The 20,564-nt window shown below is 47.9% G+C and overlaps 8 protein-coding genes across 8 annotated transcripts; 5 read left to right on the forward strand and 3 right to left on the reverse strand.

Moving 5' to 3' along the window:
• Positions 1-1,519: 1,519 nt before the first annotated feature.
• Positions 1,520-2,609, forward strand: FSUBG_7212 (TPC1-mitochondrial transport; the record flags this gene model as incomplete). Its single annotated transcript, XM_036685494.1, has 3 exons — positions 1,520-1,552; positions 1,603-1,655; positions 1,724-2,609. 3 exons carry the CDS (start codon positions 1,520-1,522, stop codon positions 2,607-2,609), a joined length of 972 nt encoding a protein of 323 aa, XP_036537222.1.
• Positions 2,610-2,718: 109 nt separating this feature from the next.
• On the reverse strand, positions 2,719-4,114 carry FSUBG_7213 (DNA glycosylase; the record flags this gene model as incomplete). Its single annotated transcript, XM_036685495.1, has 4 exons — positions 2,719-3,064; positions 3,112-3,759; positions 3,829-3,914; positions 4,064-4,114. The coding sequence occupies 4 exons, from the start codon at positions 4,112-4,114 to the stop codon at positions 2,719-2,721; spliced, it is 1,131 nt and encodes a 376-aa protein (XP_036537223.1).
• Positions 4,115-4,657: 543 nt separating this feature from the next.
• On the reverse strand, positions 4,658-6,342 carry FSUBG_7214 (uncharacterized protein; the record flags this gene model as incomplete). The annotated part of the gene is made up of 2 exons (XM_036685496.1): positions 4,658-6,146; positions 6,197-6,342. The coding sequence occupies 2 exons, from the start codon at positions 6,340-6,342 to the stop codon at positions 4,658-4,660; spliced, it is 1,635 nt and encodes a 544-aa protein (XP_036537224.1).
• Positions 6,343-6,765: 423 nt separating this feature from the next.
• On the forward strand, positions 6,766-10,242 carry FSUBG_7215 (DNA repair REV1; the record flags this gene model as incomplete). The annotated part of the gene is made up of 2 exons (XM_036685497.1): positions 6,766-7,010; positions 7,062-10,242. 2 exons carry the CDS (start codon positions 6,766-6,768, stop codon positions 10,240-10,242), a joined length of 3,426 nt encoding a protein of 1,141 aa, XP_036537225.1.
• Positions 10,243-12,192: 1,950 nt separating this feature from the next.
• Positions 12,193-14,742, forward strand: FSUBG_7216 (alpha-L-rhamnosidase A; the record flags this gene model as incomplete). Its single annotated transcript, XM_036685498.1, has 2 exons — positions 12,193-12,957; positions 13,012-14,742. 2 exons carry the CDS (start codon positions 12,193-12,195, stop codon positions 14,740-14,742), a joined length of 2,496 nt encoding a protein of 831 aa, XP_036537226.1.
• Positions 14,743-15,331: 589 nt separating this feature from the next.
• FSUBG_7217 (SHR3-endoplasmatic reticulum membrane) lies at positions 15,332-16,055 on the forward strand (the record flags this gene model as incomplete). Its single annotated transcript, XM_036685499.1, has 2 exons — positions 15,332-15,419; positions 15,475-16,055. The coding sequence occupies 2 exons, from the start codon at positions 15,332-15,334 to the stop codon at positions 16,053-16,055; spliced, it is 669 nt and encodes a 222-aa protein (XP_036537227.1).
• A 438-nt stretch (positions 16,056-16,493) lies between these two features.
• On the reverse strand, positions 16,494-17,521 carry FSUBG_7218 (thymidylate synthase; the record flags this gene model as incomplete). The annotated part of the gene is made up of 2 exons (XM_036685500.1): positions 16,494-17,343; positions 17,394-17,521. The coding sequence occupies 2 exons, from the start codon at positions 17,519-17,521 to the stop codon at positions 16,494-16,496; spliced, it is 978 nt and encodes a 325-aa protein (XP_036537228.1).
• A 1,971-nt stretch (positions 17,522-19,492) lies between these two features.
• FSUBG_7219 (amino-acid transporter Arg-13) lies at positions 19,493-20,536 on the forward strand (the record flags this gene model as incomplete). Its single annotated transcript, XM_036685501.1, has 2 exons — positions 19,493-19,600; positions 19,649-20,536. 2 exons carry the CDS (start codon positions 19,493-19,495, stop codon positions 20,534-20,536), a joined length of 996 nt encoding a protein of 331 aa, XP_036537229.1.
• Between the last annotated feature and the right edge of the window lie 28 nt (positions 20,537-20,564).

A 20,564-nucleotide genomic window follows, 5' to 3' on the forward strand; every position in this document is an offset into this window, starting at 1 on the left:
AAGATGGAGAACAGGATTGAGCGCTATGAGACGAAGTATTTCAAGAGAACCTGTCTGAAAATCTGATAGCATGGGAAGAAGTGAGATTAAAGTGGGAGGGTTGGTAAATATAAGAGGAGAAGCATGTGCATCCGGCAAGAGTTGTCGGCGGTGCGGCACGAGGTATCAAAGAGGCAAGTGACGTGCCGTACCCATGCGTGCTTCTGTCCGAGAGAGGTCTCGGATATCTCCAAGCTTTGTCCTGGGGTTGCAGTCTCAAATGCAGGTGGCCTTAGCCAATGACGGCATCGGAGCAGCAGCTAGAGGAGTAGCCTCTCGGCCGGAGCAATGGAGACTAGTCGCCCGGGATTCCTCTAGAGGCTGTTTTTCCCTCGCCCTCAGGGAGCAAGAAAATGTCGGACTTCGAAGGAGGGTGTCAAAATAAACTTAGCAAAAAGCATCCTAAACTTGTGCTATATCTAAGTCCTTTTGTCAATTGGATCTAGGTTCTTCTTTCTACCTTTGGTAGCAGATCGTGGTGTGGAGACGGGAACCCCACGTTTTACTCCGAGCTTATAGGAGAACTAACGTTGTTGCAGTCATGATTGACCAATTGGTCCTTGCAGCTCGTCTATAAACAACTTTACGATTTCTTCCATGTTCGTAGCTCGTCACGGTAATGCTTTGTGTGCTTCATGCGCTTCATATGGCCTAGAGCCTTATACATTATCAAGTTACGGAACTTTGGGGTGACATTGTCGAACTTCTGTTTGGTTAGTTCCAGCGGCCTAAGCTGTGGAACCTGGCCGAGACCCTTGAGGCTATCGTTCATTGTTCCGCGCAGATCTCCATCGGCTCGGTTGATGAATTCCTCGTCCATCGGTGTAAGAGACCCCGAGGTTGGTTGGTACTATTGTAGACCGTGTATTCGCTCAATCTCAGATTTACTTTCTGCAAAAGGAATATCTCGAGTTGCCTTCAACAGTAACAAGAGCCATTGATCCAAGTGTGGACTCCCGCGCGCAAAACGATGGCGTCGTCTCTACCGTTAGCAACCGTCGCAAACCGCAATCGACATTAGGAAATCATGCCGTCACACAAAAAATTCCATCGTGAGATTGAAGGTGACCAAGGGTAAATTTTAGCCAATCTGAACCCGGATTTCATTTCCCGTGATACCTAGAATAATGACTTGTCCTACACGCTCCTCGAAGAAAGCTCTAGAGCATTTTCGATCCAAACAAGTTCCATTAATATTCGAATGACACGATTGGCGACAACTTACACAAGCGCAGCCTATATTCACCTACTAATCCTGCCACGGGCATCTATCTCCGCCAACGTTGGATTATTTTACCTTATCAGCAACTTGGCTCATCCACCTTGAACGACGTCACTCTGCGATCAACCGAGACATCATCAACATCAACACCGTCGATTTTCGCATTCTTGAACTGCAATCTCGTAGGCTGTAGCACAGCCCGTTCGAGATACAAAGTATCTCTTCTGCCTGTGGTCCTTCAGGGCTGTAGTTGAATGCATGGCGCACAAAGAAGGGCACCTCAAGGATGAGGTAAGATGCTACGTTATTACATTGGGCAGCTGGCTGACAATGGCATCTAGGGTTCGAGGGTCCAGGTCGTAGCTGCGGGAGCAATAGCAGGTTTGGTTTCCAGGTAAGTTTCTTTTATCTCCAGCCCTCTTTGAACAATGGTGGTCAGTACTGATACTAACTGATCTCTAGATTCGTTGTTGCTCCCCTCGATGTCGTCAAGATCCGTCTCCAACTCCAGCCTCATTCTCTGTCCGATCCTGTAGCAGCTTTGCGCAACGCACCAGCTTATCGAGGAGCATTCGCGACCCTGAAACACATCCTCAAGCATGAAGGTTTGACAGGCCTGTGGAAGGGCAATGTTCCTGCAGAGCTCATGTATGTATGCTATGGTGCCATACAATTCACAACATACCGCTCGGCGACCCTTTTCCTCCGAACAGCGTTTCCCTCGAGGTTGCCCGATGCTGCCGAAAGTTTTATTGCTGGTGCTGCCTCTGGTGCTGCTGCCACCACCGTCACATATCCTCTCGATCTATTAAGAACGCGATTCGCAGCTCAGGGTCGACACCGTGTCTACCAATCACTGCGCAGTGCCGTCTGGGATATAAAACGCGATGAGGGTTGGCGAGGTTTTTTTAGAGGCATTGGGCCTGGACTCGGCCAAATCATACCCTTCATGGGCATTTTTTTCGTCACTTATGAATCCCTTAGAACGTCTCTAGAGGGATTTCACATGCCATGGGGCAGCGGAGACGCTACTGCTGGCATGTGTGCCAGCATTTTATCCAAAACAGCTGTATTCCCTCTCGATCTTGTACGAAAGCGTATTCAGGTGCAGGGACCGGCGCGACAACAATACATCTATCAAAACATTCCCGAGTACGCCACGGCACGGAGCGCACTTTTAACGATATTACGCACAGAAGGTTTCCGTGGGTTGTACAAGGGCCTGACTATCAGTCTTCTCAAATCAGCCCCTGCGAGCGCTGTCACTCTCTGGACATATGAACAGAGCTTGAATTTGATGCTCGATTGGGATTCGGGCAGTAAGGAGACCATCCCCAATGAATTATAGACTATAACAAGACTCGGTAGATTCGTCATGACGCAGTATGCCGTCCAATCATCTAGTCCTACTTGCGCAGTTTCTATTCTATTCTAGCACCTTGACACTTCCCTGGACACTACTTCGCAAGCGTAAGAGCAGCGTTTTTTGCATCTGCTCGCTCAATGCACTCTTCGATGACCTGCCAGAATTTAACAGTGTCGACTCCCCGAGGAATTCTAACACCTTGTTGACCTGGCGGAAGCAACTTGGCCAATGTGCGACCGGTCTGCTTACCCTCCTTGGCCTCTTCAAATGTGCCCTCAGTTATGACTGTGACTTCGAAGCGTTCGTTATGCTCAGGGGGCTGGCTGTGCTTGGCGTCCCACTCGAAGAAGGGAATCTCATTTTCGGTGCCGATCAGTACAGCAGCAACGGCAATAGGATCATGCAGAGGGGGGCCGGCGGTAATACCGAAGGTATCACTGAAATGTTAGTCGAAAGGGTGCATGTCATTTTTGTGTTGACTTACGCATATGTTTGAGCAAAGAAGTAAAGGAGCTCAACAAGCATGGTACGGAGAGTTGTCTTCCCGGGACCTGTTCGCTCAGCATTGGGGCCATATAACAGCATCTCTCTCACCTCCGATGTCGCCAACACCTGATGGCTGAGATCGAGGGGCACAATCGTAGTTTTGGCAGCGATCTCTTTCGTATGGAACACCGTAGCAGCAGCTTCTGGGTCAACGAGGATGTTGAACTCAGCCCAAGGCGTGTAATTTCCGATTCTAGGGCGACTATCAACTTCGCCGAGCGGTGCATCTGAGAAATTGTCGCCAATAGAGCCTCCCATAAGACTGACACCCTTAATGTGACTGATAAGCTCTGGATACGCACGGAACAGAGCCCCAACGTTCGTCAGCGCACCCGTCGCAACAATCCACGCTGTGCCAGGGGGTTGAGCACGCAGGGCCTCCGCCATTGCCTCAACAGCCGGGATAGTAGAGGGAGTCACAAGTGGCTCAGGAAGAAGGTCGGTGCCATCTAAGCCGGAAACACCGTGGATATCCGTTGGCGCATGAAGGGCAGGACGTTCAAGAGCCTTACCCAGGCCGATATACAGAGGAATATCATGCATACCAATGGCGGTGAGAATGGAGGCAGCATTATGCGTAGTGTTTCTGATCACACGTTAACAAGCTGGCCTCAAAAACATTGACGTAAATTCAATATTGGTTTAGATAACTTACTCGAGAGATGCGTTGCCAAAGACTGTTGAGACACCGAGCAATCTGATTTGAGGATGATAAGCTGCTAGAAGAATAGCGAAAGCGTCCTACCAAGAAATTTAGTAACTGCTGAGCGCTATTATGAGACATGAAGAGGAAAGAAAACAATAACGCCAACATAAACATCGCCGAGTCCCGCAACAGAACTAAGCAGTTGTGTGAGATCAAGGTTATAAGCACCGTTTTTTATACGCACATCATGACCTGGATCACAATCCAGCCAAACAGGAACCTGAGCTTCAGGCATAATGGAATAGAAAGACAAAAGGCACGGTGTAAAGAAAACCCCAGGATTCAGTCTCAGTGCAAGGAAGAACAAAGTGACTGAATAGGGTGGGATGGGGATAACGTTCACTTGACTAACTGAGGGAAATTGGATTCTGTAGGTGAGTTGTTGAAATTGTGACGTTTCCACAAACCGAGGGACTCCTTTACCAAGGTGGACGCTGAAACAGTTTGGCTTACCTTACCTTGCCTAGGTACGGTACGTCGTAGTGGGGTGTTTTCCCCTCACTTTGTTGGTTTAGATTGTCACCAAGCAAACCTGACTTGACTAACAACTTGGCGCGAGCTAACAAGGTCAAACAGCTTCCTCTTAAAGCAGGTGGTTTTGACCCACGAGATGATTGATGGGTCTTTTGCTTCCGCGGTAAGTGTGACTTGAAAAGTTGAATAGGTATTACGTTAAGGTATACAATCCTAACTACAACACCTGGGGTATCAAGCCTCGGCTTTGTGCCGACTAAGATATGTTTCATGATAGGTATAACGGAGAACCTCATGCTGTCCATCATGACTTCTTGCGCGCTTCCATAACCCGCAGTACATCAGCAGCATTATTAGCGTCACCCTTTCTCTTCTTCGGACCTCGCTTTCGTTTTGAATGCCCTCCTTTTGATTGCCCCTCGTCATCATCATCTTTGTCTCCCCAAGTTGAAAGCTTGACCTTGCTGTCGTCAAAATCTTCTTCGTCAGCAAACCGACTAGTACCGAAGCCCATATCGAGATCTTCATCATCGCGATCCGCCATTTGTAGAAGCCTCCTTCTTTTTTCCTCCATCGCCTCCATCTTCATTCCTTCAGTTTGACCGTCGTCATCGTCATCATCTTCCTCGGGATGATCTCTGTCCCTCTTGATAGGGTTGAGAGCCGCTGCTCGCTTGATCGCTGCCATGATGGCGGGATCTGACATAGAAGGCGCTTTGCTCTGCTCCTCTGAGACTAAACCCGTCTTTGCTCCCTGGAAGTAATTTCGAGGCGCCGCTTGTGGTTTTGGTGGCGGTTGCATCGATGGCCTAGTAATATTCCCTTCATCCATTGTTTCTTGTTCCATCTTCTTCGAATCTTCATTCGCACCAGAGTCTGAACCTGAATCGTCTATCCCAGCCAGCGGATCATAATCATCACCCACGCCGTCAAAGATGTCGATGTCTTCGTCCTCCTCGGGCTCCTCCTTTTTCCTATATTGTTCTGGAACCTCCATGCCAAGCGGCTTTGAATTTTTGTCTGGCATGAGAAGTCCGATCCGATCGCCTTCATCAATCTCCTTAGCGCCAGGCTGAACTTTCCGAACCTTCCTCTTTTCATGTCCATCTTCATCCACAATAATTAAAACCTCTCGTCCTTTGCTGTCTCTCTCTATTCGCGATCCTGCTTTCTGTTTGATACCGACCTTCTTGAAACGATCGCCAAGCACATTCCCTTGCTGTGCTTTGGCAGCTTCTCTCGCCGCCTTTAATTCTGCCAGAATTTGATCGCGTGTTCGTTTCTTCCCGTGTGCCAGTGGCACTGTAGATAGTTGACCTTTCTTTTTTGTCTCGGTTTTCTCTTTGGGCACTACCTGAACGTCTCGCTCTTCCAGCTGTTCAAATTCGTCGTCGTCAACCTCGGCGGTGGGCTCATCTGTGGGTTGTTGCTCGGCTGCGTCTTTCTTTTCTCCATATATATCTTCTCCACGCCGGATTCGTTGGAGGAGCTTGAAGTCGAGTCCTTTGACTAGATGCGTGCTGCTTAAATCGCCTCCTGCAATCTCGAATCGACGGTTTTCAAACGTCTCCTGGTCGATCTCCTCGTTCCTGAGCTGTTCTTCAAGGTATTTCAATTGTTGTTCCCGATCATCCTTTACTTCCTCGTCACGTTCTTTCGACCGGTCGATGTAGCCCGAGGCGAGTTTGACGCCTTTTGGGTCGTAAGATTTGAACCTTTTCTGAGGTCGAACGGCGTTGTTTCGCTCAGCCAGTTGTCGCGCAAAGTCCGCTTGAACGCCCCCTAGAGCGCGTCTGTATTGACTCATTAAAAACGTCGTTCTTAGGAGTGTAGAGATACTTACGGTGTCATTGGGATGCTCGATCGTTGCCTCGAACCAAGCGCATTCCCGGTGCTTGCGGATGATGAGCCTGCAGGTGCATCATGTTGACTATCGGAGTTCTTTTTTGCATTCGCAGACAACAGTTTGCGGAACTGTTCGTTATTCATCGCAGCGACAAACACCCACAGAAGGACATAACCGGTAAAGGGAATTAAATGGTTTTGATCGGAGGATGCAAATGGACATCCAGGACCTGGCTCGATATGGCTAGTGCATGTGGCTGTGCAAGCCTCATCACGGGTTGTCGTGTTTATTCGCGTTTCGGCGTTCCACTTTACGCGTTTTTGACATCATTCAAGCTTCTTGATATCTGTGTGACAACTATTTCATCGCCACAACGCCAGTGTTGAAGCATTAACGTTTTCAACATTTGTGTTGAACCCTTCTATGCATATCCTATCTCCCATTATCAAATTTACGTCCGAGGCTGAGTTGTGATGATCGAACTCTGTTGACCGGCGCATCACAATCGCCGCTAGCATTATCGTTAAGACTATCACATTGACGAGTTGATCGGGAAGACAGCCAGAATGGGGAGTGTTCTTGAGAAAAACTCCTCACAAGTTAGAAAGCGTATCGAAACGCACAAATTCGAAGACGAAGAAGGGGAAGAATACGAGGGCAGTGAATTCAATGGGTTCAACGACTATTTCAGGCGCAAGAAGATCAAGCTTCAAAACCTCGATGCTGAAATACGAGCCAACTCAGACAAACCTCAAATATTCAAGGGGATTGTTGTTCATGTTACTGGATATACCCAACCACCATTACATGTGTATGCTTATTTTCTTTTCCTGGATAGGGTTCTCTTGCTGATAATATTTAGTCTTCATCGTGAGATTGTGCAGCATGGTGGTGGGTTTCTGCAATACCTGGATTCGAAAACAATGGCGACTCACATCGTTGCCTCGACCCTTCCGCCCAAGAAATCTGTCGACTTCAGCCGGTACCGGATCGTGAAACCAGCATGGATCATAGAATCTATCAAGGCTGGGCAAATTCTCCCGTGGTCTAACTATAGGGTTCTAGACGAAGGGCCAAGGCAAAGAGTTCTCAAGTTCGACGGTGGTAGAGGTCTGTCACCGTCAACCCCTCGTTCGAAACAAGGCTACCGTGAACAAACGGAGAACAGTTTCTACGCGAACCAATTCAAATCAACTTCTTTCCCTAGCCAGTCTCTAAGTCAAGCTGCTGAGAAGGCTCGGACCCCTGTCCGTCCTACAAATGGTGTAGACACGACACCTCTAGGGGCAGATGTCAATAGTTCCTGTATTAGGAAGCCAGTAGCTCCCCCAACTGTCTCTCCTAAGGATCAACCAGTTGTGGCTTCACTGGATTTAGAGACAACTGATGGCGAAATGTTGGGACCTGAAACAGGAATTCTTTCTATGCCTGTAGCACAATCCACACATACACACCCGGACACCTCGAAGCCATTGACGTCCGAGGAGCATAATGCAATGTTGTTGTCTGACCCCAGGTTAAGGAAGTCCTCAACGGCCAACCCAGATTTCCTTAGACAGTTTTACTCCGAAAGTCGACTACATCATCTCTCAACATGGAAAGCCGAGCTGAAATCGAAAATGCAACGACTTGCTGCAGAAAAGGGTCAATCTTGTTTACACGCCAAGAAGCGACTTTCCCCGAGACGATACGTCATGCACGTTGACTTTGACAGCTTCTTCTGTGCGGTTTCATTAAAGAAAAGTCCCGAGTATATCGATAAACCAGCTGTTGTCGCCCACAGCACAGGGTCAGGGTCGGAAATTGCAAGCTGCAACTATCCTGCACGAGAATTTGGCGTCAAGAATGGGATGTGGATGAAATCGGCACTTGAAATGTGTCCCGAACTGAAGGTACTCCCCTATGATTTTCCTGCATACGAAGAAGCAAGCCGTCTATTTTATGAATCAATCCTGGAAATTGGCGGCCTTGTGCAGAGTGTGAGTATTGATGAGGCTCTCGTGGACATAACGCCAATCGTTTTGACAAATCTCAATTCTGAGGGCACGGGCTCTGATGCCGAAAACACGGCTCGGGAGCATGACATGGCAGACAAGCTTGCCAAGGATCTTCGCGACAAGGTTAAATCTCTGACGGGTTGCCATGTTTCGGTCGGCATTGGAGCAAACATATTACAAGCCAAAGTGGCACTTCGGAAAGCGAAACCTGCAGGTCAATATCAACTGAAGCCTGAAAATTTCTTGCACATAATGGGGGATCTCAAAGTGGATCAGCTTCCTGGAGTTGCCCGGAGTATCGGTGGGAAGCTTGAGGACATCAGTGTTACTCACGTTAAAGACCTGCGAGAGGTTTCGAAAGAGCGCCTCACGTCAATCCTTGGACCTAAAACAGGCGAGAAACTCTGGGAATATGCCCGTGGTATTGATCGCTCAGAAGTTGGAGAACAACCACCTCGAAAATCCGTCTCAGCGGAAGTTAACTGGGGCATCCGATTCATCAGCCAGCCGGAAGCAGAAGAATTCGTCTGTAATTTGTGCAAGGAACTTGAGAAAAGACTCTTGAGCGAAAATGTTAAAGGACGCCAGTTAACGGTGAAGATCATGAGAAGAGCGATAGACGCTCCTCTAGACCCTCCAAAATCGCTAGGACACGGTAAATGCGACACTTTCAACAAGAGCATTACCTTCGGGATAGCCACCAATGATGGGCAAGCAATCGGCAAGGAGGCCGTCAATATACTACGGTCTTATAAATTCAGCCCCGGTGATTTGCGTGGACTGGGAGTTCAAATGACGAAGCTGGAACCTGTCAAATTCAACTTTGCGGCCCCTGGCGGTAGCCAGAAAAGGTTGGCTTTCGGGACTTTTACAAAACCGTCACCAGCCAGGGAAGCTTCCTCAAGGGAACAAATTGACGAAATCGAGAGCCCTGGAAAACAGAGGCAGACACCAAGCCGTGATATATGTCAGGATCCTATCGCTGATGATCCATTGACACCTCCAAAGCAAAAGGTCCATCCTGCTATGGCATTGGCCAAGGCCGGCGACGATGACGTGAGAGCAAAGACGCCTCTGAATGTTTCTGGGACACAGTTCATCATTCCTAGTAACGTGGACGCCACCATCCTTGCGGAGCTTCCCAACAGCATTCGCCATAGGCTGATGGCCCAGGGGTCACGAATGTCAGATATCCGCATCAAGTCTCCTATAACCAAATCAGGATCCCAGGGCGGCATGCTATCTGACGCATGCCCGACTCAAGTTGATCCGGAGGTCTTCAATGCGTTACCGGATGAAGTGAAGACCGAGATCCTGGCCACATACGGACGAAAAACCAGGCAAACGACACCTCTCATGTCCCCACACAAGGATAGTGCAACGGAATTGAGGAAACCCTCTACTCCATCGAAACGTGGTCGACCACCGGGGTTATTTAGCAAAGCTCAGCGGCAACGGGATGCCCAAGCTGGTCTTTTACAAACCAACTTCCGTTCGCTGAATCAAGTTGGTGATGCCCTCGAGGACGAAGATATTGAAGAGCTGGATCCAGAATTTCTCGCTGAGCTACCTGAAGAAATGCGAAAAGAGGTCGTTGAGGAACATAGAAAGCGTCAGAGAGCCAGAGAGACAAGTCTGGAGATACCTTTGCGTAGGAACAGCACGCCCGATCCTGAAGGGCTATTGCCAGGTGGCCAGTGTAGAATACAATTTCCTGTAGTGCCACGCAAGATATCGTTTTCTACCTCAGGAGTTACCTCAACGCGGGAGATTAAAGATATGATAGATGCTTGGCATTCAGAGACAAGAAGGTTGGGCCCGCACCGCCGGGACTTAGCGGTTCTGGAAGATTTTCTAGTAAAGGTCATCCAGGAAGAACGCGATTTGGAAAAGGCAACCAAGTTGGTCAAGTGGTTGGATGTGATAGTTGAGCAGGATGGTAGAAGGGGGCGAGGACAGGAAGTCTGGAGACGATCGGTTGAAGCTATCAAAGTGATTGTGCAAGATGCTGTGAAGCAACTAGCCATGGCTCCTTTGAAGCTCTGAAAAACGTGGGTTGCATACAGGAAACTATGACACCATATATTTTAGTCATATACCCCGTTTTCATGATTTTCCATATTTTGCTTCTGGATTCTACCAGTGTCAACATTTTTATATGTCAGACCGATAAGAGAGACATTCCAAATATGATACTCAGTACAAGCAAGCCCCTAGGTATTTGGTTGATGGTAACTCCATCTGGCGTATCCCCTCCCTTTGCAAGTTCGTACACGCTCAACTTCAATGGCCCGCCGCAAACCTGCGATGAATTGCCTTCACACGAGTTCCCGCATTCTCCGTCGCTGAGCCGGACCGAAAGACTCGACAAATACGGCGCACACCAGCATTCCCTGTTGGTGAAATCCATTAGAAAGTTTTAGAAATCAGGACGCTCACAACATACCTTGACCATTCGAGTCCAGCGCACTGATATTGTGTACCATTCGAGGCACAGAACTCGAGACAAATGGTTACTGTCATGTTACCTGCCATTACAAGGTGGGAGCCGCCGGTCAGAGCCCGCTCCTGCGCCGAATCCTGTATCTGCATGGTTTCATTGTAGCAGCCATTGTATGTGTACTGTCCAGACTCTCTATATATGTCTGGGACTGTTCCATTAGACGCAAGCATTTCTTGTGATTTGCAGAACGTGACAGTCGTCAGCAGTATTGCAGCTGTTCTGAGGACATTGACCATATCTGACAATCAAGTTGTGCGTCATGAATCTCGTGTCCAGGTTGAGCTCAGACGGCAACGAAGGGAAAACAATACAGTAAAACACAATTCAAAGAATCCAAGAAGAAACCAAAGTCACTTCGTCTAAAAACCACTTTCCATTTATGAGGAACGGTGGGGGCACTTTTACATGGTAATGCAACCACTGGAATGCCAGAGACATTGATGGATTCCCCAGTTCAGCGGCAAGGATGGTTTAACCCTGAGAGTGCCGGAAATTCGATTAATTCAAGTCTCTTAAGATATGGCTAGTCAAGTAATCTCGGTGACCATCAACTCATACCGTGGTTACGTTCAGAGATGATGACATGACCTTGCATACCTATGAGAAAGGCAGCTCAATCTATAATTGCCAAACCCATATTGTGAGACTCTTTCGGTTACGGAGTCAGGTAATATATGTAGCACCCAAGCCTGCCTAGTTCTTGGGTTCACAGTGACATTAATGAAGGCAATAGGTAAGGGGCTGCGTAGGACTGTTCCTTGGATCAGCTCTGCCAGCAACGAAACCACTCTGAAAGTGAAGGTACGATACTTCAAAATAAAAATGTTGACTATTCCATCTTCGTGCTTCCAGTTAGCTGATCCAGCATAAATGCTAGCTTACTGATACTGATATCCTTTTGTTGTCGGGGTCACCTCTTTGTGCAGAAAAAGAGGCGAGCTTCGAGCATTGTATTTCCATGGATAAGCTATGCGAATATTAAGAAACAGTCCGATGATGAAGCTATCCAATTTAAGAGGAAGTCTATATATCTGATAGGATAAAATATTTGTCAGGCTTCGTTTTACCTAACTTACTTATTAGCAGCATCGATATATCGGAGCTTTATGGGGGTGTCTTTAGGCCGGCTCCGGATTTCTTTAACTTATCAATCTTAAACTGCTTAGTCTACATATAGAGCCTCGCTAGAAGTATTAACAAATGCACAAAAGATTTCTATACTCTATCGAAGGTTTCGTCAGAATGCGGGGCAAGCACATTGAATCTGGGGTAGTTTTCGTTCATCGGAATCGGTATGTGGAGGAAATGCCGAACCGAAGCCTGGACCTCATTTCTACCCTCAAGATTCTGCAGATCATCTCGGTGTATCTTCTGCCGATAGCTAATTCGATATGGAATGGCCGTTGCTTCTCATGCGTTACAAAAGGAGACGGTGAGCCTGAGCATCTGGAGAGGAAGAGAAATGACGAACCAGTCACTTGTACTTCACCATCATGCTTGCTTTCGAGGCTATCCTGGTGTTGCTCCTACAAATTTCTTCTGCCTCGTTAGGCACATCAAGATCAACGTCGAAACCATGTCGAAACGTGTCTCCATCATTCTGGCCAGATGGAATTGCTGTAGACACAAGTTACAAAGCCAAGACATACAAGCTCAGCAGTTTCACCCTCAACTCAAAATCCCGCGTTGCCACAGTTGATTACGGGACTGAGCGTGCGGGGTTACCCTTCTTTGAGGTCCTCAAACTGGAGAAGCCGGTCCAAGTTGAGCTGAGGTTCAGTGAGGCCTTCATTTACCTCGAAGAGCCGTGGTCAGATGGTCCCTATCTTTTCAACACGGGCCAGGCAAACAGCTTTCGAGTCGAAACATTCAATATCACACAACCAGGTTGTTACAAATCAAGATTCGTTCAGGGAGGGCAACGGTGGCAAGCCCTTCGGCTTCTGACTGACAGTTTTGTGACTATCAGAAACGTGGGACTTGAGTCGACCATCAATACAGTTGAAGTTCGAGACCTTCCCGGTGCCTTCTCCTGCAGTGACAATATTTTGAACGACATCTGGAAGCTTGGTGCTCGGGCAACGATTGATTCGTGCTTGGGAAAATCCACACAACCAGCAGTATGGCAGATTGATCCCAAGAACGGTGCATATGTTGCCAATCAACGCCCAGCAATGACCATTGAAGGCCATTCTTTCGCTGACTATACATTGGAGTTCGATGCTTTCATCGACCGAGGTGGACTCTGGTGGGCAGCGGTATAATACACAACTCTTGTCTCAATGCAATATTCCTGACTAACAAATCCTCAGGCGCAACCGTTGGCATTAGATGGCCTCCACATTCAGTTAACTGGAGAAATGCCTTCCGGGTCGTCCTTCGCCAACACTAACAACACTGCGACGCCCCCAAACACTCTGCTTCTCGCAAGTGGGTTTGGATTTGTCAACCAGACCACTTTGCCATCTTATATCTTGGCTTCGACCAAGATTCCATTCTCAGTGAAGGAAAAGACCTGGTACCGCATCAAGACAGTGCTTGATGGAAAAGGAAAGCTAGAGATTTTAGTCGATGGACGAGAGGTTCTAAAAGTCGACTTGACAAAATACGCCCCTGGAGGAAAACCGGTATCTACAACTGGACCTTTCGGTTTTGGTGCTTGGCAAGACCAAGCAGCATATTTCCGGAATGTCATTGCCTATGACACTGCGAACAAATCTGTGATATACAGGAACCCTCTGACCAGCCCAGAAACGCTAGTTGAGTACGGGACGCAACAAAATCTGGGTACTGTTTGCCTTGATGGCCCGAAAAGAGATCGCCTTGTCTGGTTGGGCGATTTCTATCATACATCTCGCATCATCGGTGCTAGTACGGGTGGATTCAATTATACCAGAGGTACTTTCGACTTTTTGCTGCAAACTCAAATCCGCAGTGGGCAAATAGCCATAGCCCCCTATCTTGGGTATGACCCTACCAAAACTGGGACTCTTTCGCTAGAAAGAGTCTACGGTCTGGACGATTATCAGCTCTTGGGCTTCCTCGCATTCGCCCACTACATCCGGCAGACAAACGACCTCCAATACGCGAGGAAGACTTGGGCCCAATGGGAAAAGCAGCTGTCGTGGCTCGTCAGCAACATCAATTCTACAAGTGGCCTTGCTGACTTTGGCTTTACCTTTCTCGGTGCTGCCCAGGGAGGGTCCTTGGGCTCTTGTGCCACAGTCGAGACCCTCAATGCTGCTGCAGACATCGCCGAAGCAATTGGCAAGAAAACGTTTTCAGAGTATCGCAAGTCGGCGACTGACTTGGCACGATCGGTTAACCAGAAACTATGGAACAAAGCCCTGGGGACCTATGGCTATGCTTTGGGAGACTTAAATACCTCCTCAGTAGCTGGCACTGCTTTCTGTATTTCATCTCATGTGGCGTCAAAGGAACGAGCAGTATCTGCTGTTGCAGCCCTTGACGAGTTGGAGCTTGGCCTGGGGTACAAAGATCGTTCGACTCTCGATGACCACGATATCGAGACTAAGATCTCTCCTAACACTAACGGACTACTTCTCCAGGCCATTGTCGCCGCCGAGGACTGGGGCAGGGCCGCCAAGCTGATATACAGCGTCTGGGGTGCAATGTTGAAAGACCCTGAGACAAGGAGCGGCGCAAGCTGGGAGTATCTCACGCCTGTCGGCCAGCCAGGCCTGGGTGCTTTCACAAGTCTGGGTCACCCGTGGGGAGGCGCCGCAACCTACATCCTTACTGAATGGGTCGCGGGTTTGCGAAGTGCTGATGGTGTTCAGGGCTTCGGGTACAAGAACTGGGTGGTGAACCCAGAGCTTGGAGCTCACATGGGTCTTTCTCATGCGAGAGCAAAGGTTCCTCTATATCCATCAGGAGAACTCGAAGTGAAGTGGTCTATCAAGTCAAAGAAAATGACCGTTCAGATAAAGGCACCCCCTGAGACAAAAGGCGTTTTCTGGATTGGGAAGACGAAGAAAACGTTGGAAGACGATTCAAGCTATGAATTCACTATTCAATTGTAGATATTTGATTGTGGGGTTGATAGGGATATTAGTCTCCAACATACAAAGTCTTTTACTCCATATTCTAACATCTGTTCTGGGGATTGGTTGGCAAGGAGGAATGCATTATATTAAGAAGACGAATCTCTCCCATTGACTCGCGATTCCAGTGGCCAAGAGACAGGCCAGTTCCTTGATATTATAGAAGTCAGTATGAGAACAATTATCCAAACTATGAGTTCGCTGAATAGAGCTATGTAAAATGGACGATGTTTGCGGAGTTTGTTATCAAACAGCAGTTGTGGCTCCGCACGCTACTCCAGTCTACCACCCGATTTGGAAGGTAGGTTGCCTGCTAGCCTAGCTTGGTAGTACCCTTACTTTCGTCCCACCACCTCTCCTCTTCAGTTCTCTCTTCTCTTCCTCCACACCTATCCTACACGTCCATTGTCACTATCACCAAGTTTGATCTCGAGCGCGCTACGATATTTCTTATCTGGCTCAATTCTCGCGCATTGTCGTTGTCCAGCTGGACATCTTCTACGCAACTCCGCATTTTGCGACAAACCTTTTGCGCCTGCTACAAAGCCCCTCCTCCAAGTCAATCATCATGAACTCCTTCATCGACTATTCAAAGAACACCAGGTCGAAAAACTACCATGGATCCGGTTCATTTGCCACCTTTATGATCATCGCTCGTAAGTTGCCCTTACGTGACCACTTAATCGTACTCACGCTGATCCATATCTCCAGCTGTGTGCTTCTTCCTGGGCATCCTTTTTGCCTCATTCCCTTACGACTTCCCTCTTCTATGGACCAAGGCTCCTGTGCCCGATAACTTCTTTGATCATCTCGAAACACATCTGAAGTTTGTACACCAGTCTCCGGCGCTCATTAGCCGTATTCTTCACATTGTCATCTCTATCGGCTTCATCGGTTTCTTCATTAAGCTTTTCCGCCCCAGCGAGGCCAACTTCCTGTTTGACGGCGCGTCCCTCATTCTCTACCTGATTGGTTTCGGTGTCTACGTCGCCAACATTGTCAAGGCTCTCCGAAGTGTTAGTGCCGAGATCTGGACCAACGACGGCTTCGATGGCAAGACTCATGAGGGTGAGAGCGGCGAGCTTATTCTCGGTCGTGAGGACAGCTTGAAGGTTCTTTCGGCCAGCAATACCATTCTCGCCCTTGTCCTTGTTGGGATTCTCGTTCTGCAAGTCGGCGAGTGGTATGCTGAGAAGAAGGAGGCTGATGACGCCGCCGCCGTCGATGCCAAGGAGGCCTCGGACAAGAAGGAGGGCTCCCCTAGCAAGGCCTCAACCAAGAAGAAGCAGTAAAATGCCTTTTCAGCGTAGCCTCGCAATACTAGGGTTCACGACTCCTGGGTTCGGGTGGTTATCTGGATAAGTGCGTTGATTGCACAAATGCACTAGTCGTTGTATAACTTGTAAATCATTAATCAACATCCCGCCTGCTCCCAAGTTGTCACTCTGTTCTTCATTCCGATTTAACACAGCAGCACCATCTCATGGAATGATAAGAAGCGATGAACCCTATCATTATGAGCTCTTGTACCAATCATTTCAGGAGACACATGCGAATAAACGGATCCATGAAGTAGTGTGCATGACAGTTAGGTTTCGGTACGATGCAATTTTAATCTCAGTAGGCGTAAAAGCACACGCGGGAGCCAACACGACTACTCATTATTTAACTCTAAGAGCCATCTATTTCGAGCTTTCAATAGACTATAGCACATCGCATTGTTATACGAATCATACAGACATTTTCATCGCGATTGTCTTGTGAGGGTCGTAGCCCTTAATGCTGAAATCTTCCGCTTTCCATCCATCGATACTTCCGCCCCTTTCTCGAGAAATTTCCAACTCGGGAAAGTTTCGTGGCTCACGCTCTAATTGAGTGTTGAGGGCGTCGACGTGGTCCAGGTACACATGAGCATCGCCCATGACGTGAGTGAGGCTTCCAGGAATTAGTTCACAAACATGGGCAAGCATGTGAGTTAACAGCGCGTAGCTGGCAATGTTGAAGGGAACTCCCAAACCCATATCGCAAGACCTTTGATATAGCTGACAATGAAGATGACCCTGAGGCTTAGCTTCTGAGTCGTCATCCTTGCTCCGAGGATAGGAGACGTAGAACTGTGCGAACATGTGGCAAGGTGGCAGAACCATCTTCTTCATATCGGCAGGGTTCCAAGCAGAAAGAACCAGGCGGCGGTCGTAAGGGTTAGTTCGTAGTTTGTGAATGATCTCGGCAAGCTGGTCCACACCCTGGCCTGTATAATCCGTTTTTGCATCAATATACTCGGCACCAAAGTGTCGCCATTGGAAGCCATACACGGGACCGAGATCGCCGATCTCACGATGATTGAGGCCGAGGTTGTCAAGAAATTCGCGAGATCCATTGCCATCCCAGATTTTGATGCCAGCTTCACTGAGGCTGTTAGAAGAAGTGCTGCCTTCAATGAACCATAACAGCTCAGCAATGACTGCTCGGGTGAAGACTCGTTTTGTAGTAAGGAGAGGAAGAATGGGGATTCCGTTCTTATTCAGTGAGAATTTCAGGGGCCGAGGAGCGAAGATGGAGTATGTACCAGTGCCTGTGCTATTGGATAATTAGATTGTTGCCTGGCAATAGTTGTCACGTTCTCTTACCGGTCCGGTCGACGCTCGCCGCTTTCAAGGATTTCTCGGACAAGATCGAGGTATTGATTCTCTTCGTAGTTGATCGACTTTGAGCCGTTCGAAGGCTCTGACTCCGCGGTGTTCTGTGTCATGGTCATACTGAGAGTGAGTATTGTGGCACCTGCTTGGGAATGGTTGTGTCCAGATGTATTGAGATCCCTAAGTACCTTACCTACCTACCTAGGTAATCAGATTCCCGAGACCAGATGAAATCAATTAAACTTGCAGTCGCGTCGTGTCGCGAAAACGCGACCACCCCGCTGCCCCACCATCTTTCTGGAGTCGGTGGAGAATATTTAAACCGAACCGAATATCAGGATGCGAAGCTGAGAGATGCTTTTTCAGGTACAGGGTCATACGTGGCAAACCAATCTACTAGAGAATTTATTGAGCACGTAAATTGGCTTGAGATTGATTTCTACTTCCAATACGATGATTGCGAGCGAGAAATGGCCCTAATTTTTTCAGGGATGTTAGAGAATACTGGTCATTTCTTGACCGAGCAACTTGGTGTTATTTTCGATGCGGGTTAATATGAAAATAATGCCTGAGATGGTTATTGGCAGGCTGGAAATGTTCTTGTCAAGGAAGTCTTCCACCCATGCAGAATTTTATCCTTGACTACCTAGCTGCAACTGGGCTTTAGTTGGCCTATACATCTCCTGGTCTTCGATTGACGCACCGGTTTCGGAGTGAGTAATCTTATCAATCAATCAGCGATCAACATGCAGGGCGCTAGTCAGGAAACTTCCCTATGGGGTCAAGGTTCAACAGGTCTAGCAGGCTAGGGGGGGAAATAAAACACCGAACTCGAGATCAACTGTATATAGCAAGATATCTACCTAATTGTTCTAAATAATAGGTAATTAATAGTATATAAATACTATCTATAAATAAAGAAAATCTTAGTAATAATAATTATATATATATTAATAGAAAAAGAATTTTATTTTATTTTATTCTATATAATAAAAGTAATCTTATAAAGTACTCAAGTTCGGTGTTTTATTTCCCCCCGAGGGCAGGGTAATTCCAATTGATCATGGACATCAACTTTGTAAATGGATCAGTTTGACCCGGAGCACTACAGTCCGCAGGGATAGCAAATGTGCATTTCCGCGATTTTTTAGGTATATATTCCCACAACGGAATTAAATATACTAATAAGATCAGAAAGGCTCAGTATATCTATAGAGATAATACTGGAGTGATCAGCAAGGGAAATATAGCAGATTAGCCACTGGAAGAAGTACCGATTTACATTTGCTATCCCTGAGGGCTGTACCTAATCAGACATGTATTGAGAAACCCATCTTTGCCCCCTGCTGAACCACAATTATACGAGGCGAACATAACAGAACCCTTGAAGCATCCAGCTCCAAGGTGTGCACGTTCGATCTGATAAAGAAAACTATAATATGATTGGTTGGAGCTTTACAAAAGTGGGCGATCCGATGTCACATGCAGAAATGTCAAGAGAATTTTCTCTTTGGGCCCCGATGCCCGAAAACGACTCTCACAGCAAGCATGACGGTTCACCTTGCAAATTCGCAGCACAGGGCGGCGATTATATGTCACAGGCATTGCCCACAAAGTCGCGTTGCACCTTGACAAATCAGCTTGCCCTGTAGCTGCGAGGACATCATATCCTTCCAATCCTCGTTTACCGACTTTCGGCGGTCGTTCCACTGGCTGCGACGCATAGTACAGCTATATCCGATGCATCCCGCACCCTAAACATTTCAAATTTGTCTGCTGTCAACCACCTAGGTAGCTTTTGGCTACTGCTCGGCGATACATCGAATTTAAAGACACCAAGTGCCCGAAACTGCTTCTTATTCCATGCCTTACTTCAACTAAGGTACCTTACTGGACCCATCTTCCGATCGCGTATATTATCACTAGAGTGCCCCTCCTTTGGAGCTTTTTGACAATACCTACTAGGTAGCCACGACACCGCTTTCCAACACTTCCTGTCAATCCGCAATAGGGGTGCTCAAACTATACGTCGTTCCCCGTCGCCCGTAATTCTTCTGTCGAGATCGCGATCGATTAGTGCCACCACTTCCATGGAGCCCAGTCCCGTAGCTGTGGAGGTTGCTGGCCATGCGCCTAACTTCTCCCTCAAAGAAAGGACGGCCCTCATGGAGGCATTCGAAGACGTACTATACGGATCGGTATGTTACTTCATTTGAGCGGGTTCTTTGAATACTGACTTTCATCAGTTTGCTGGCGCCGTGGGGAAATACATCGAGTATCCGTTCGATACGGTCAAAGTGCGGTTACAAAGTCAGCCCGATCATCTCCCCTTGAGATATTCTGGTCCATTGGATTGCTTCCGGCAGTCCATCAAGAGTGATGGAGTTTTGGGGCTGTATCGTGGCATTACAGCTCCTTTAGTGGGTGCTGCAGCAGAAACAAGCAGTCTATTTCTATTCGAGAGTCTTGGTCGTGAATTACTGTTCACGAGCAGCCTAGTCTCTCGAGAACAAGGACTCTCACTGCCATATCTCTGGCTGACAGGTGCATTTTCTGGAGCTTTCACTTCGTTTGTCCTCACTCCAATTGAACTTGTCAAGTGTAGGATTCAGGTTCCCATGTCGGCTGATGGATCTGCTGGCCCTCCTCTCCGCCCTATACCTGTAATCAAGCAGGTTTTCCGCCATGAAGGCCTTCGGGGCTTTTGGCATGGTCAGCTTGGCACACTGATTCGAGAGGCTGGTGGTGGTTCTGCTTGGTTTGGTGCCAAGGAGACAGTAACAAGCATGTTTTACCAGCTCAAGACGAAGACCGCGAAATCAGCAACAGAGAAGCAGATAATTCTTGATACACCCTTACCGTTCTGGCAGCAAGCGATTGCTGGCGCATCGGCGGGTGTGTCATACAACTTCCTCTTTTTTCCTGCAGATACTATCAAATCGCGCATGCAAACCTCGACTGTCAGTGATCTACGCCAAAGACGAACATTCTGGAAAGAAGGAGCGATGCTCTGGAAACAACATGGGATACGAGGCATGTACCGTGGCTGTGGCATTACATGCCTCCGATCTGCACCAAGTTCTGCCTTCATATTCATGGTTTATGATGGGATGAAGCGACACTTTCCTTTTTAATGATAACAGAAAAGAAAACTGGTCGAGG

This window comes from Fusarium subglutinans, assembly GCF_013396075.1.
Source record: "Fusarium subglutinans strain NRRL 66333 chromosome Unknown NRRL66333_c0000090, whole genome shotgun sequence".
Classification (NCBI taxonomy): Eukaryota; Fungi; Ascomycota; class Sordariomycetes; order Hypocreales; family Nectriaceae; genus Fusarium; species Fusarium subglutinans.